The following is a 16,429-nucleotide window of genomic DNA, read 5'->3' as shown; positions in this document are numbered from 1 at the left end:
TAGTAGTTTTTTGGCCAAAACCAACACCATAATCATGCCTCAACCACCATATTCACCGGACTTGGCCCCCTGCGACTTCTTTCTGTTCCCAAAACTCAAACGACCCATGAAAGGACGGAGGTTTGCCACGATTGAGGAAATAAAGACCGCATCGCTGAAAGAACTCAAGGACATACCAAAAAGTGCATTTCAGAAGTGCTTTGAAGACTGGAAAAAGCGCTGGCACAAATGTATTATATCTGAGGGGGATTACTTTGAAGGGGACAAAATAAATATTGATGAATAAATAAATATTTTTTGAGAAAATTACAAAGTCACCTTATTTTTTGAACACACTTCGTATATATGTATGTACAGGGTGAGTCATTTTAAGTTACCCACCCCAATCACTTTCTTATTTTTGATTGTAGAAACAAATGTTTCAGACAAAAGTTGTTTGACTTGAAGGGAGACAAGATGATGCCATTGGTTTGACCTTGGATAATTTTTTGAAAGTCACATGAATATCATCTTTAATTTTTTAAGCAGAACTCCCTACTTTTTATTGTTTATTCTTAGGGCTGTATAATAAGTACCCGTGTTAGAGAAGGAAACGCATTTTTTTTTTTTTTTATTTATTTCTTAACATAGTCTCCTTTCAGCTCAATACACTTCTATCGATATTCCAACTTTTTAAGCCATCCAAAAATATGATTTGTCGAATCCATAAAATAGGCCTCTGTTTCGGCGATGACTTTCTCGTTTAACGTGAACCGCTTTCCGCCAAGCCATTTTTTTATGTTTGGAAACAAAAAGAAATCGTAGGAGGCCAAATCTGGAGAATAGGGTAGATGAAGTAGCAATTCGTAACGTAATTCGACCAGTTTTGCTGTGGCGATTGCGGACGAGTGAACTAGTGCGTTGTCATGGTGAAAGAGCACTTTTTTCTTCGCCAAATGGGGCCATTTTCTTATCAATTCAGCGTCGAATCGGCCCAATAAATCAGCATAGTACTGCCCCGTTATTGTCTTTCCCTTCTCCAAATAGTCAGTGAAGATGATGCCTCGCGAATCCCAAAAAACGATAGCCATGACCTCTCCGGCCGTTGAAACCGTTTTTGCCTTCTTTGGAGCAAGTTCGCCGGGTCCACTATTTTGACTGTTCTTTCATTTCTGGCGTGTAATGATGGATCCATGTTTCGTCAACAGTTACGAAACGCCGCAACTCTTTCGGATTGCACTTAAACATGTCCAAGCAATGCTCCGAAGTGGTCATGCGATTTCGTTTTTATTCCACTGTGAGCAAACGCGGCACTCATCTCGCCGATAGCTTTCTCATGCCCAATTTTTCGTGTAAGATATTTTGTACGCGTTCAATTGAGATGTTTACAATGTCAGCAATCTCTCTGATCTTCACCTGGCGGTCTGCTAACACTATATCATGGATTTTGTTGACCATATCCTCCGTAGTCACCTCAATCGGACAGCCTAGGCGCTCTTCATCAAAAACGGATGTTCGGCCACGCTTGAATTCATTGAACCAATATCTGATAGTAGTCATCGAAGGTGCATGGTCCTTATAAACGGCATGCAACTTTACTTTGATTTCCTTCCCATCCAAAAAAAGGAATCGAATCACTGACCGATATTGCTCTTTTTCCATAGTTGCAAACAAACACAAACTTGCCCACTTTCAACAGCTATCAAAATAAAACTACTTGATAAATCTGTCTGAAATTTTGACGGACGTTCGAAAGATGGCGTTAAAGGATGGTATACAGATTTTGAGTCAATGGTGCTATCAGTCGTTAAACACGAGTACTTATCATACAGCCCTCATATAGCTTATCTCGACAGCTTTCTAAAACACTATAATAAAGTATCTTTTCATTGAGTACTTTTCAAGTTATGAAGCTTGAAATAATTTTTTAATTTTACATAAACCATAAAATATCTAATAAAGTATTTATTTTTTTATTATCTTACCTTAATACTTTTATGCATAAAATAATGTCAGGAATCAATTGATGTAAAGAGAAAACATAGTTGTTTTAAGAAAAAATATGTAGTTAATTGCAAATTACATATTTTTCTCAAAAACAATCATGTATTTTCTTTACACCAATTGATTCCTCTCATTATTTTGTACATAAAAGTATTAAGGTAAGGTAATCGAAAAATGAATATTTTACTAGATATTTTACGGATTATGTAAAATTAAGAAATTATTTCAAGCCTCATAACTTGGAAAGTACTTAATTTAAACATTTAAATAATTATAAATTAATTTAAGCAAATATAAACAAAAAACATAAGTCAGAAATAAGTTTGAGTTAGGTTATATCCTCCGGAAGTGGAGCCTTCCCGTGTGGGGGGGGGGGCGAAATTCACTGTGTCCACGCATGTGCATTTGCAATACATAATAACAAGAAAATATAAACAAAAAAACATAAATTAGTGATTTATCTACTCCATATGATTTATCTACCCCAAACCGATACTCCTGTTTAAGAAGAGTTGATCATTTTTAAAAATAAGAATATCGATATTGATTTAAGCTAAAATAATCCCTGCTTAACGAATAATGGCCGGCAACACTGTCACCATGTTGAAATAATTAAGATAAAAGTAAATGATTTTTAATGAAAAAAAAATTGTCAACTAAAATGTCATCTACTGAAGTGTATACTCTTGAATATAAATTATGGTATCTCGTTACAAATTCAAAAGTCATTAAAATCGATTAAATTTATCCTTTAAGAGGCATGAAATATATTTTTATAAATATCTCGGAAACTAAAGCCGACCGGCGGATACATGTATAGGAAAAAGTTGTTCAGCATGATGACTTTAATAACATATTTCAAAGTCCTTGAAATCAATGAAGTCGCCTCTTTTCCGAATAATTACCAATATTTTTTAAAAATAATTATAGATAAAATTTTTTCAAAATTGTTCAGAATCACTTAGACAATAAAAAATCAAGTTCTTTGCTTGCTTTTTTGTTGTGTATTCTCAATATAGTTTAAATATATAACTAAATTTTTTAACATAAAATATCTCAAAAATTATAAAAAGCGCCAAATGATTCTAATTGTCACTTAGAAATAAACCCTTTACAATTTTATAAAAGTCAAGGTGATCGGTACCGAGTTTTGTGAAGAATTATCGAATTTTGCAATGTATTTTAAGTAAGTACTTTTTTCCTTTAACATATCGTATCATATACAAGATGTACCAAAATTCGCGCATGTGGAATGCACAACGTGATTGTTCGTATCAAAACAAACAACTTTTTCCTTTGGGGAAATTGCGTCTGAGCATTACTTTTTAAATGAGAGCAACTTTAAGCTAACGAATAAGCGCTTTAGATTACGCTTATATCAGGGTCGGCGCGCGCGCGGCATATGTGGTGTTTGAGCGTGTACGCTATTTTACTATTTCACTAAAGTTTTACATGAATTATGCATTTAAATATCGCTATTTGCAATACAACTTACTTAATAAGAGAAGATTTTCTAATTGATACCTTGAAGCAACTGAAAGTAAGATAAGATTAAATTACAACTGAAAGTAAAATAAGATTAAATTATCTGTAAATAATTTTGATCCAAAATTATTGTTCCAACGTTTTAAAAATTTGTTGGCCCTGAAAAGGGCCGATTAAATGCTTCAGAGGATTTATGCTCAAAATGCAGACCTTCTATTTGTATACACATATTAGCTCTGTGGATAAGATTTTCTTGTACCCTTTGGAGCATTTCCGGCGTAACGGTTGCTATTGCACGATGAAGTTGTGGATAAAGTTCCGAAAACCGGTCACCTCCGATTTGAGTCAAATTTTGTAAATAGGTTCCTTTTAGGTACAAAAGAAGTATACGAGAAGGATTTTTGGCGACTCAAAAATTAAGGCACTTTTTAAGCTCTTTTTCGTAAACGTGAATATTACCTTTAAACAGCTTGTTCGAAACGGTATCTAGAAAATATCTAGAAAAACGGTGTCTAGAAAATATCTAGAAAAACGGCAACCTCACCAATGACCTTGGCCTTGACATATGTGTACACACACACACGCGCGGAGGGTGCAAGGCCCCCCCCCTCCCGCAACCACCCCGCCGGGGGTCGCATGCGAAGAGTTCAATCACAATGGATATATGCTGTAAGTTATAAAGCGAAGTCCACCTTGCCTACCAGCGGGGTGGTTGCGTATGGAAAGTTGCAAACCCATGCGGAACCATACAATAGACCTCGTTTCCGCGCTGACTCAGGGGTGGTATGAGGTGAACCTCGCTTCGCATGGAAAGTTGCAAACCCATGTGGAACCATACAATAATAGACCTCGTTTCGCGCTGACTCAGCGATGGTGTGGGGTGAACCTCGCTTCGCATGAAAAGTTGCAAACTCATGTGGAACCATACGCTTTGCATAGAAAGTTAAAATAACCTTGATCTTCTTAAAAGTCAAATCAACATTACTTAGGAATTCGTATACTCGCATGTTGCATATAATTTGTGAATCTTCTGTTAAAAAATAACTTTCTCTTATAGGAGTCGCCAAAATTCCTTTTACAGGCTTCTATTTTAAGTTGAAAGGAAGCTTTTCACAAAGTTTCATCACAAAATCGGAGGTGACCGGTTTTCGAAACTACACCCTTTATTAATTTCACAAATGTATATGTACACACACACACACACATACGCGGGGGGTGCAAGGGGAGGCCTTCGGCCCCCCTCCCGCAACCACCCCGCCGGTAGGGGCCGCATTGCGAAGAGTTCAATCACAATAATCTTCTGTTAAAAAACGACTTTCTTATAGCAGTCGCCAAAATTCCTTTTATAGGCTTCTATTTTAAGTTGAAAAGAAGCTTTTCATAAAGTTTCATCAAAATCGGAGGTAACCGGTTTTCGGAACTACACCCTTTCACGGATATGTAATGGTAAATCCTCCAGTACATCCGGCAAGTTTTCGATTAAAAATTCGACATAATTGTCGCCTCTCATCCTGTTCGGAAGAATGCATGGTCCAATGAGTTGATCGCCTATAATTCCAGCCCAAATATTTAATTTCCAGCGAATTTGCAAATTTCGTTCTCGGACTACAAATGGATTTTCTTCTGCCCAATAATGTATATTATGTGCATTGAAAATTCCCTCACGTGTAAAGAGGGATTCATCGGTAAATAATATCCGACTACAAAATCTATTGTCCCTGTTATATTCACGTAACAACCAGCGACAAAATTCCATGCGATGTTCTGCATGTCCTTCTTTTAGTTGTTGTACCTTCTTTTAGCTGTTGTATCCTTCTTTAGTTGTTGTATTGAGAAATGATACGGATACATATCGAAAGAATGAGATGACATCGTGTTTTACAAGATGAACTGTGGAATGTGATATATTAATTCAACGCGATATGGTACGAAGGCTTATGCTTGGTTCTTCTTCAATGATCTGCGAGATTTCTTTCTCTACATCAATCGTACGTACGTTTCGTCCACGTCCAGCATCTTGCCGATGGATGATTGTGCTACCCGTTTCTCTCAATCGAATCTCTGCTCTTCTAATTATATTTGCGTCCGGATGACGTCTATGAGGATAATATTCTGCATACCGTCTAGCAGCAGCAGTAGCGTGATTGTTACACTCGCCCAAAATTAGCAACATATCACAATATTCTCCACTTATGTAATTCATCATAATGCACTTCTTTTTCGTATAATACGTAATAAACGTAAAGGAACGTAAAACAAATAATCATTTCTTTTCGATGATCATTTATTTTATACAGGGTGTCCCATGTTGCTAATTTTGAGCCAGTGTAACAATCAAACTAGTATTAGACGATATGCAGAATATTATCTTCATACACATGATTTTGAAACGTAATTAGAAGATTCAATAGATTAATAGATTAATAGATTTTATAATCGGGTATTATTTACCGATGAATCCCTCTTTACACTTGAGAGAATTTTTAATGCAAATAATGTGTATTATTAAACAGAGGAAAATCTGTTGGTAGTTTGAAAACGAATTTCCAAGTAGTTTTAACATGATGGCGCACTACCTCATAATAGCAAATGTGAGAGACATTATCTCGATACAAATTTTCCAAATACTTGAATTGGTCTAGGTGGTCTTATCGCATAGCCCACAAAATCGCGTGATTTAAACCCACTTGATTATTTTCTGTGATTATTAAAAAAAATTTATTTACCGAAATTCTGTGGAAATGCTAGAAGATTTCGAAAAGCAACTTTATTGTGCATTAGCAATCGTCAAATCGGAAATGATCCAACGTATACAAAAAAATCTCCTATACAGAGCGAATATACAAATAGAAAGTCTACATTTCGAACATGTGCTAAACATTTAAAACATTTAATCGGCCCTTTTCAGAGCCAAAAAATATTTAGAACGTAGGAGCAATAATTTTGGATCAAAATTATTCGCATGTTTGGATCAAAATTATTCTAATTTACTTATTTTACTTTCAGTCGTTGCTTCGATATCAGTTTAAAAAAATCTCTTATTAAGTACGTTGTATTGAAAATAGATATTTAGATATCATGCATAATTCTTGTAAAACCTTTAGTGAAATAGTAAAATAGCGTACACGCTCAAACGCCACATATGCCGCGCGCGCGCGCCGACCCTGATACAAGCGTAATCTAAAGCGCTTATTCGTTAGCTTAAAGTTGCTCTCATTTAAAAAGTAATGCTCAGACGCAATTTTCCCAAAGGAAAAAGTTGTTTGTTTTGGTACGAACAATCATGCTGTGCATTCCACTTGCGCGAATTTTGGTACACCCTATATATAAATAAATCATAAGCATCATATAGAAAATTGTAATAATTTTTTATATATTTAAATTTTTATTTAAATATATATTATTATCATTATTAAAATCGCTAATAAAATATTTCAAACATCTTGCTTATCAAAAATATAATATTTTTATAATACATTATATTATTTTTATATCGAATATTTTAAATTTGTTATCAAAAAAGAGAAAAAGAAGATCTCACTAAAATGTATTTTTAGCAAATATTTATTTTAAGTAACACAGCACGAATAATTTTCATTTCGACACATATGTATTGTACAGAGAATACATTCCTGTTACACTATTTAAATTTTGCGGTAAAATTCAAACGGTGCATTATTTAAAAATGTACTTTCTACAATATATGTCGAAAGTTATTCGTGCTATGTTAGTAAACATTTATTGTAATATTTGTTAATAAGTTGTACATTATGCATTAGTAACTAGAATCTATAAGAATCTTATATTAATAGAAAAAATGCAATAGAAAGCATTAAGTCATACATGATTTTCTCCCTCTATCTTTTTTAATTTTTATCCAAATGAAAAATCATGATCTTAAAGCGAATATATTTACCACACATTCTCGCAGTAGTTGGATAGTAACTAATAGATTCAACCGTGCATGCTAGTACTCCTGCTAGCATACCGAGTACTCCTGATAACGTTACAGTGGGTACACCCCACTGTCCAGGATATGGTACTCGAAACCATGGTGAGTCGCTTATTATTTTCAATTTACTATCGGATCTGGCAGGATGACCGTATGGTAGCATATCGGTCATCGTTAGTATAGTGCAAATTATCCACATGATGATTATTGTTAATAAAATCTGCGAATGTAAAAAATACTCATAGTCAGTACAATTTAAACATATGTGACACGTAAATTCTTTATCTTATGATTTAACAAATGAATACAAAATTTCCCTTAAGTTATTTTAAACTTGATTGACATAGATCAAATCAACTTGTTAACCCTGATGTGAGCAAGGTACACACATGATTTTAACATAAACAAGCGCTTTAACGCAGTAATTTATGGAAATGGGATAAACAACAAGGAAAGTATTCTTATGAGCGGTCTTCCTTATCACGATCTTTCAATCTGAAACATCCTTAGATGCTTTGCCATACTTATTGTTAGACATGTAGAATTACTTCAAGAATATAATTAATAATTTCTCTAATAAAGTATATAGTATCTTTAACAATAAACAGAAAAATTATTATTTGCTCTGATTGTAAAGCAGTCATGTCAACATTTGTTAAGATCATGAAATTTTTCGCAGTTTGAAACTGCATGCAAGCGTTTAAAAAGAGGAGCAAAATATCAAATCACCCTAACCTGGATTCCTATGTATGAAGGTATAGCAGGCACAATGAGGAGGAAAATAAACTCGCTTAACTGTGAAATGATTTGCGATGATTAGCGACTCGATTGCAGCATTCTTTTTCTAACAATAGAAAAACATCATCAAAGATTATCTAAATATCTAAAATAACAGTAGGGAAAACCGGGGACAAAAGTAACATTTTTTGTATTAGGTCACTAATTAATTATCGTTAGAGATATAACAAAAAAGATTATACGTTAAAAAACTCCATTTATTGTTCTATTATTATACTTATGTTTCAATCTCAAATGATAGACATTTAAAGAGCTACTATAACTTTTCGCAAGTACGTTGATTGTTATTTTTATCCTGGGGACCTGGGACGAAAGTAACATAATCTGATAAAAGTACCAGTTTTTATTTTCGGGAAAATAAAATAAGTATAACTTTTTTCAATAACATGAACATTGAGCCAATTTTCGTGAGTAGATAGAGCACAGTAAACTGAATAAAAAATTTCTTTACCATTTTGCAATTTTTGTAATAATTATTGCAATAAAGATTTGTATATTAACGCGCGTCTCGCACGGCTAGACTATATGTGCGCTCTAGGCGTGCCAATGGCAAATGTCGCACGGCAACGAAAACTTTGGCCGCGTGACGAGAGTTAAGATATGCGTGAGGAGTAAACAGACAGACGCAGCGCATGACGACCTCGTATCAATCGATAATTGTCTCGCAGTCTTAATAAAATTATTTTAGTTAAATTATTTAATTGAAATAATTTTTATTAAAACACTGAAGCGCCGCGCACCGTTATAATGTTTTGAAGAGCGTACCATTCTTCGCCGCGCACTTGGTATCAAGTTACAGTGGGACGGCTTTTCTCTCTGCGCGCTTATACTCGCACGGATTGGCCGATCTGCTTTGATTAATATCTCGAAATTTTACGTAATTGTTTGCAAAATGGTAGACTTGGTAATTATTTAGCTTAGGAGAGCCACCTCGGATAACCTTGACCTTGACATATGTTGTCAAGATCACTATCCTGAGTAACATTCAAAAGGTTTTAGCCGGCGCTCGTTGTTTATTTAAAAGTTATTAACAAAAGAATTTCACAATTTTAATGCTTTTTATCTCCGAAAATATTGATTTGAGAAAAAAAATTTTAAGCAAAAAATAAAGCCGCTGAAAAACTCTACAAAAAAGGTTATATCCTTTTTTTTCATAAACCTACTATTTTAGCTGTTATATAAAAAAATAATTATTTTAAATATATATCATCACTTGGAGGATCACTTTAATCATTATTTAGCGGAATTTATTTTCAAAAAGACATTCGATGATGAAAACCGATTAGACGCTTTCTTTCGAATAATGGCTGCTGTGTTATCCTATCAATGAAAATATAAATGAATTATAAATTACAATAAATAAACATGCTACTTCCTAAAATTATTATTCTTTATTTTAAATACATAATACATTTAATACAATTAAAAATTATCACAAATGTATGTGTACACACACACACACACACGCGGGGGGTGCAAAGGGGCCTTCGGCCCCCTCCCGCAACCACTCCGCCGGTAGGGGACGCATTGCGAAGAGTTGAATCACAATGGATATATGCTGTAAATTGTAAAGCGAGATCCACCTTGCCTACCGGCGGGGTGGTTGCGGGAGGGGGGCCGAAGACCCCCCTTGCACCCCTCGCGTGTGTGTGTGTGTGTGTACACATACATTTGTGATAATTTTTAATTGTATTAAATTGTATTAAATTCTATATAAATTTAAATTGTATTAAATGTATTTAAAATTATTATTTTTTTATATAACAGCTAAAATAGTAGGTTTATGGAAAAGATGCATATAACCTTTTTTGTAGAGTTTTTCAGCGGCTTTATTTTTTGCTTAAAATTTTTTTTCTCAAATCAATATTTTCGGAGATAAAAAGCATTAAAATTGTGAAATTCTTTTGTTAATAACTTTTAAATAAACAATGAGCGCCTGCTAAAACCTTTTGAATGTTACTCAGGACAGTGACCTTGACAACATATGTCAAGATCAAGGTTATCCGAGGTGGCTCCCCTAAGCTAAATAATTACCAAATATACATACATACACATACGTGTGTGTGCGTGCGTGCGTGCGTGCGTGCGTATAGGATGAGTCAATTAAAATGTCACAAATTTATATCGGGAAAACAAAGCATGTTAAAGAAACATCTTTTATATAAAAGTGTTTTGTGACTTCGAAGTGATATAAGATAATGTCATTTTGATCTTAAATAGTCGTTTGAAGATCACATAAAGATTATCTTTAATTTTTTAAACAGAAACTCCTATTTTTCATTGCATATTCTTGTATCTTATATCGAGAGCTTTTCAAAACACTATATTTAAGTATTTTTTGATCAAATATTTTTCGAAAGTTACAAGGTTCGAAAGTTACAATATACCGCTAACATTACTGGCATTAACATTACCCAAGGTATATGTATGTAATACGCACAGGTTGTCGGATTTACACCTCTTTTATGTTGTATATGTGGGCATGTGTGTGTATGCGTGAGTGCACAAAATTATATAAAAAAATATATATCCAAGATATTCGAAATGTAATTCATTATCATTAATTCCATCTAAAATCATTAACATGTTAAACACCTCAAAAGCATTCATTTTAAAAATATTAACAAAATTAAATGAAACTTAACGATAACGGTAACAATTCGATCGAACAACTTCCGAATGATACATCTTGGGTAATGCTAATGCTGGCGGTACTGTAACTTTCAAGCCTTATAACTCGAAAAGTATTAAAGTACTTAGTGTAAAAATAATTATAATTTAATTATAGTTATAGCCACAGAGTTGAGAAGTAACACGGTACCGTTCTTGTTACCTTTTTTTCGGTAAAAGTCGTTATTTTTTTCTGTCTGTAACAATAACGCTAACGTCGTCACATTTTTACAGTAAAGGTAACAAATTTAATTGTTACTTTAGTTATTTTTGTTTAATAAATCAGCATGAGCAGTTGTAGTATTGAATACACGCAATCACATGAGAAGGTGCTGCAAACACTTATCGATATTTTGATTCTATGTAAACAATGATGGGAATCAATGATTAACTTAGCTAACAGTGTGAGTGCATCCAATAACATGACCGCTCACTAAGTGGTTAAGTAGCAATATGCTTAGTTGAATTCAAGGATAATGTTACGTCCAAAGGACTTCACAATTTTTTTCTTTCCCATGACCGGCGCACATGTGCACGACTTTCAAAAAATCATTAATGTCAATCAAATTGGAATAGGATTCTCAATAAGTGCTCCAAAAACGCCAGCCAGATATTAGCGGACTATAAAATCATAAGATAGTAGCATCCGGTCACAATCAAGGCGCCAGCCAGTCAGCCGAAATTGATATTTTCCTATCACTTAAAATCTTATAAAATCTCAAAAGGCTATAAAATATAAAAGAAACCATTCATAAAAACGCGATCGGATGTCGCGACGCGACACATGACTTATCTTAATTTCTTATTTTTAATTTTAGAAAAAGATGTTTCAGACAAAAGTTGTATGGTTTCAAGGGTGACATAAGGTGGTGTTATTAGTTTGACCTTGAATAGTTGCTTCAAGGTCACGTAAAGGTCACCTTCAATTTTTTAAACGAAACCCCTTACTTTCTATTGCATATTCTTGTAGCTTATTTCGAGAGCTTTCCAAAACACTATAATTAAGTACCTTTTCGTTAAGTACTTTTTGAGTTATGAGGCTAGAAATAATTTCTTAATTTTACATAAACCGTAAAATATCTTGTAAAATATTCATTTTTCGATTATCTTACCTTAATACTTTTATGTACAAAATAATGAGAGGAATCAATTGGTGTAAAGAAAACACATAGTTGTTTTTAAGAAAAAATATGGAATTGTTAATTGCAAATTACATATTTTTTCTTCAAAACAACTATGTGTTTTCTTTACACCAATTGATTCCTCTCATTATTTTGTACGTAAAAGTATTAAAGTAAGATAATCGAAAAATGAATATTTTACAAGATATTTTACGATTTATGTAAAATTAAGAAATTATTTCAAGCCTCATAACTCAAAAAGTACTTAACGAAAAGGTACTTAATTATAGTGTTTTGGAAAGCTCTCGAGATAAGCTACAAGAATATGCAATGACAAATAGTAGGTTCCATTTAAGAAATTGAAGGTGACCTTCATGTGACCTTCAAATAACTCTTCAAGGTCAAACCAATGGTACCATCTTATGTCCCCCTCGAAACCATACAACTTTTGTCTGAAACATCTTTTTCTAAAATTAAAAATAAGAAAGTTATTTGGGGTGGGACATTAAAATGGGACACCCTGTATAAGCGCGAACTTCGAACGAATCATCATCAGTATTTTTCAAAAAACCGCACAGTCACTATTTTTCGGAAAACCTCAAAATCAGTATTCTCAGAAAATTCTTAGGGTCAGTCTTAACCGTATTAACAGTGCCTGTAAAATCAATACAAAGATCTGACCAGTTCCACCAACCGTCAATTAATACAGTTCTGTCGATCAATACCATAATCGGTATCATTACGCGGAAATTGTTACTTAGTTCCAATCGAGACTCAGTGCCACGCTAACCGAGTACATCTGGTAGAAACTTCCCGGATCACTCGACAGCCAGCCCGTATTTCCAACAGTGATGCTAGAATGCTTACGCTGGCAACCGGCAACGTAGTGGAAGGGGTAAGTACATGTGAAAATCGCGTAATAATATTCAAGAAGACTCGCGAGTTACTCCTTACTTGTCCTCCGGAACCCCGTTTCCTAGTTATTCCCCTGTATATGACACAGAACCCCTCCATCCGACCTTCAGTTACTTTCACTCCTTTCTTCTCCCCCCAACGAACCATCCCCAGACTCACCTTCCCCCTCTTTTCCTATTCTTCCTCCCCCTATTTATTTCACAATCGATCCTAGTGATCGATTTATTGCATTTATTACCTCAGTCTCCGTTTTCCAGAACATACAGATCCAATCCCTCCAGGTTCCTTTACCTTAAGACCTGTTCCTATACACATCCCTACATTACAGAACTTCCTCGACGCCGCTCCTCCTAATATTCTTATCCCCTGTTTTACCCCATTTATCATAGCCTTACCCATGGAATTCCTATGGGAAAGGTATCCTCCCGATTTTAGTTAAACTTCCTTATTTCGCTTATACACACACACACACACCCACGCATACATACATATCTGTTACAGAACAATGTATTAGAGATATATTTTTATAGCTGATTTATAATAAACTCATTTAAATTTATTAATTCCCGCGTTCAATTTAATCGATCCCTCTCACCACTCTTGAATCGCACTGGGTCCCATCCCGAGTAATAAGGATTAAGTTCCTTTACCGAAAAGGGGACCGTCGAGCAGGCATTACGGACCGATAATAGAGTAAGATCGATCCTTCTAATCATTGACCTATCTTTGGCCCTCCTGCAGGCTCGCTCGACCCAAGATATCTGCCCTTAAAGCATCTGCTCTCGGGATACAAGTGTTACGTCCTTCCTTCGGCCCATCCTTTCTTGGGCCTGAACGTAACAATAAAAACTAATCACATTTTATTGCTATTTAGTCGCTATAAATAAAATATATATGATATTACATTAATCAACTCAATAGTAATCTCCGATATCTTAATAATTAAAAGAGATTTATTCCTATTGCAAAATTTCTTTCAAATATTTTGGAAAATTATATACATGCATTTTTTTGTATTGAAATCTAAAATTTCGAAATTGGAAAATTTAATATAAAAAACATTTTAATGTTGGATTATCGAATATAATAAAAATAATTATTATATTTTAAAATCAATTACGTATTTAATTTTAGTATTATAAAAAGTAACAAATCGTTATTTTCTTAACGGTAACACAGTAACGCGTTACTTTTTGAAATAACATTTCCAACTCTGGTTATACAGGGTGTCCCATTTTAAGTGTCCACCCCAAATATCTCTCTCATTTTTTATTTTAGAGAAAAATGGTTCAGACATGTTTTGTATGATTTCGAGGGGGCCATAAGATGGTACCATTGATTTAATCTTGAAGAGTCATTTGAAGGTCACGTGAAGGTCACTTCAATTTTTTTAATCGGAACACCCTATATATTTTTACACATTCTTATAGCTCATCTCGAGGGCTTTCCAAAACACTATAATTAAGTTAGTTTTCATTAAGTACTTTTCGAGTTATGAAGCTTGAAATCATTTCTTAATTTTACATAAACCGTAAAATATCTTGTAAAACATTCATTTTTCGATTATCTTACCTTAATACTTTTATGCACAAAATAATGAGAGGAATCAATTGGTGTAAAGAAAACACATAGTTGTTTCGAAGAAAAAAAATGTAATTTGCAATTAACAATTACATTTTTTTTCTTCGAAACAACTATGTGTTTTCTTTACACCAATTGATTCCTCTCATTATTTTGTGCATAAAAGTATTAAGGTAAGATAATCGAAAAATTAATGTTTTACAAGATATTTTACGGTTTATGTAAAATTAAGAAATGATTTCAAGCTTCATAACTCGAAAAGTACTTAATGAAAACTAACTTAATTATAGTGTTTTGGAAAGCCCTCGAGATGAGCTACAAGAATGTGTAAAAATATATAGGGTGTTCCATTTAAAAAAATTGAAGTGACCTTCACGTGACCTTCAAATGACTCTTCAAGGTCAAATCAATGGTACCATCTTATGGCCCCCTCGAAACCATACAAAACATGTCTGAACCATTTTTCTCTAAAATCAAAAATGAGAGAGATATTTGGGGTGGACACTTAAAATGGGACACCCTGTATATAGCTTAACTATAGTTTGAAAACCTTTTAAGGGTTTACACAAATTACAATAATATGTATTAAAAATGATGAGTTTCCATTAATGAAATTGAAGATAGCCTTCATGTGATTTTCAAACGACTATTCAAGTTTAAACCAATGACACCATCTTATATCCTCCTCAATATTATAAAACTTTTATATGAAACATTTTTCTCTAAAATGCTTTGTTTCCGAGATATAAGTTTGTGACACTTTAACTGACTCATCCTATATATATATATATATATTCAAATAGCAAAATGCCATCATGACAGCAGATCTAATCATGATTTTAGATTCCTATCCATTGCGTCTGCATTTACTTACTTTCTATCAACAAAAATCGAGCATTATTTATTGTCACGATATAGCAGAAAATATGCAACAAATATCGAGCAAGATCTGCTGAATTTAAAACAATGATAGAAGCATTGCGAAAATCAAGCATGATATGTCATCACATTGTAACAATAAAAACACAGCAGAAATGCAGCAGAAATTAAATATTACAGATTATTATGACATAAATATTACCAATTTGAATAATCAATTACTTATAATTTTGCAGTTATAAATGTAATATGTAAGTGTAACATACTTATCGTAATTATTTTATGTAATACATATGATTAGCATAAGTTAAATAATTGTTAAAATAATTAAATTTTAACAATCAATGTAATATTCTGAATTCTTCATTGGAATCATATTAGAAATAAAACTGAAAAAATAGAAATAGAAATAAATACTATACATTTATATTTAATTTGTCAGACGCACTTTGTAGTCTTTATATTTGAAAAAACTTAAAAACAAAATAAATATATTATAGTGATAAGCGCGACATAACTATAATTCGATATAACATATCTTGATATTATTATTATTGTCATTATTTTATAACAACAAATCATGCTGTGTTTCTATTATATTTTTGCAATTATTTTTTGAAATGGCAACGCATGTTGTTCAATTTTTGAATTTCTGCCATCATAACGCTTGCAGATAATATAATCATATTATGCTTAATTTAATTTTTACTTACATATTATGCCAACACACAATGCTTAAAATCTGTTTTTATGCGAAGAACTTCTTCTTAAATTTTTCAGTACTTTTTATAGCACATCATGGTGCAAAAACTTTATGTTCTGCTGCATTTCTACTGACACTAACTGAGACGACAGATCAGCTGGTATTAGAATTCTGACATAATATATAGCGCATATTGCATTATGCAGAATGCCCTTAATTTAAACGTCACGACTTCGGGAGTGTAAAGGACTAATAAACTAAGAAAAAAAGTCCCTCCGAGATTTGTTCGTTTTTGTTCCATTTTGGAGAAAATTGCAAGAAAAAAGTTTTTTTTTCAATTAT

The 16,429-nt window shown here is 33.3% G+C and overlaps 1 protein-coding gene across 3 annotated transcripts in view; it reads right to left on the bottom strand.

The window, feature by feature from the left end:
* Positions 1-16,429, bottom strand: part of LOC145965719 (solute carrier family 23 member 2) — an 86,411-nt gene that overhangs the window by 35,916 nt on the left and 34,066 nt on the right. For all 3 annotated transcript variants that reach the window (XM_083089386.1, XM_083089387.1, XM_083089388.1), the window contains exon 7: positions 7,385-7,640. In XM_083089386.1, the coding sequence (XP_082945512.1) occupies positions 7,385-7,640 (256 nt within the window). The remainder of the gene's footprint in view (positions 1-7,384; positions 7,641-16,429) is intronic.

The sequence above is a fragment of the Camponotus vicinus genome, unplaced genomic scaffold (assembly GCF_025532165.1).
Source record: "Camponotus vicinus isolate PSW18456_S1 unplaced genomic scaffold, iyCamVici1.0 SCAF_14, whole genome shotgun sequence".
Taxonomy (NCBI): Eukaryota; Metazoa; Arthropoda; class Insecta; order Hymenoptera; family Formicidae; genus Camponotus; species Camponotus vicinus.
Note: the sequence above shows the minus strand (reverse complement) of the source record. Positions and strands in the feature narration are given on the sequence as shown.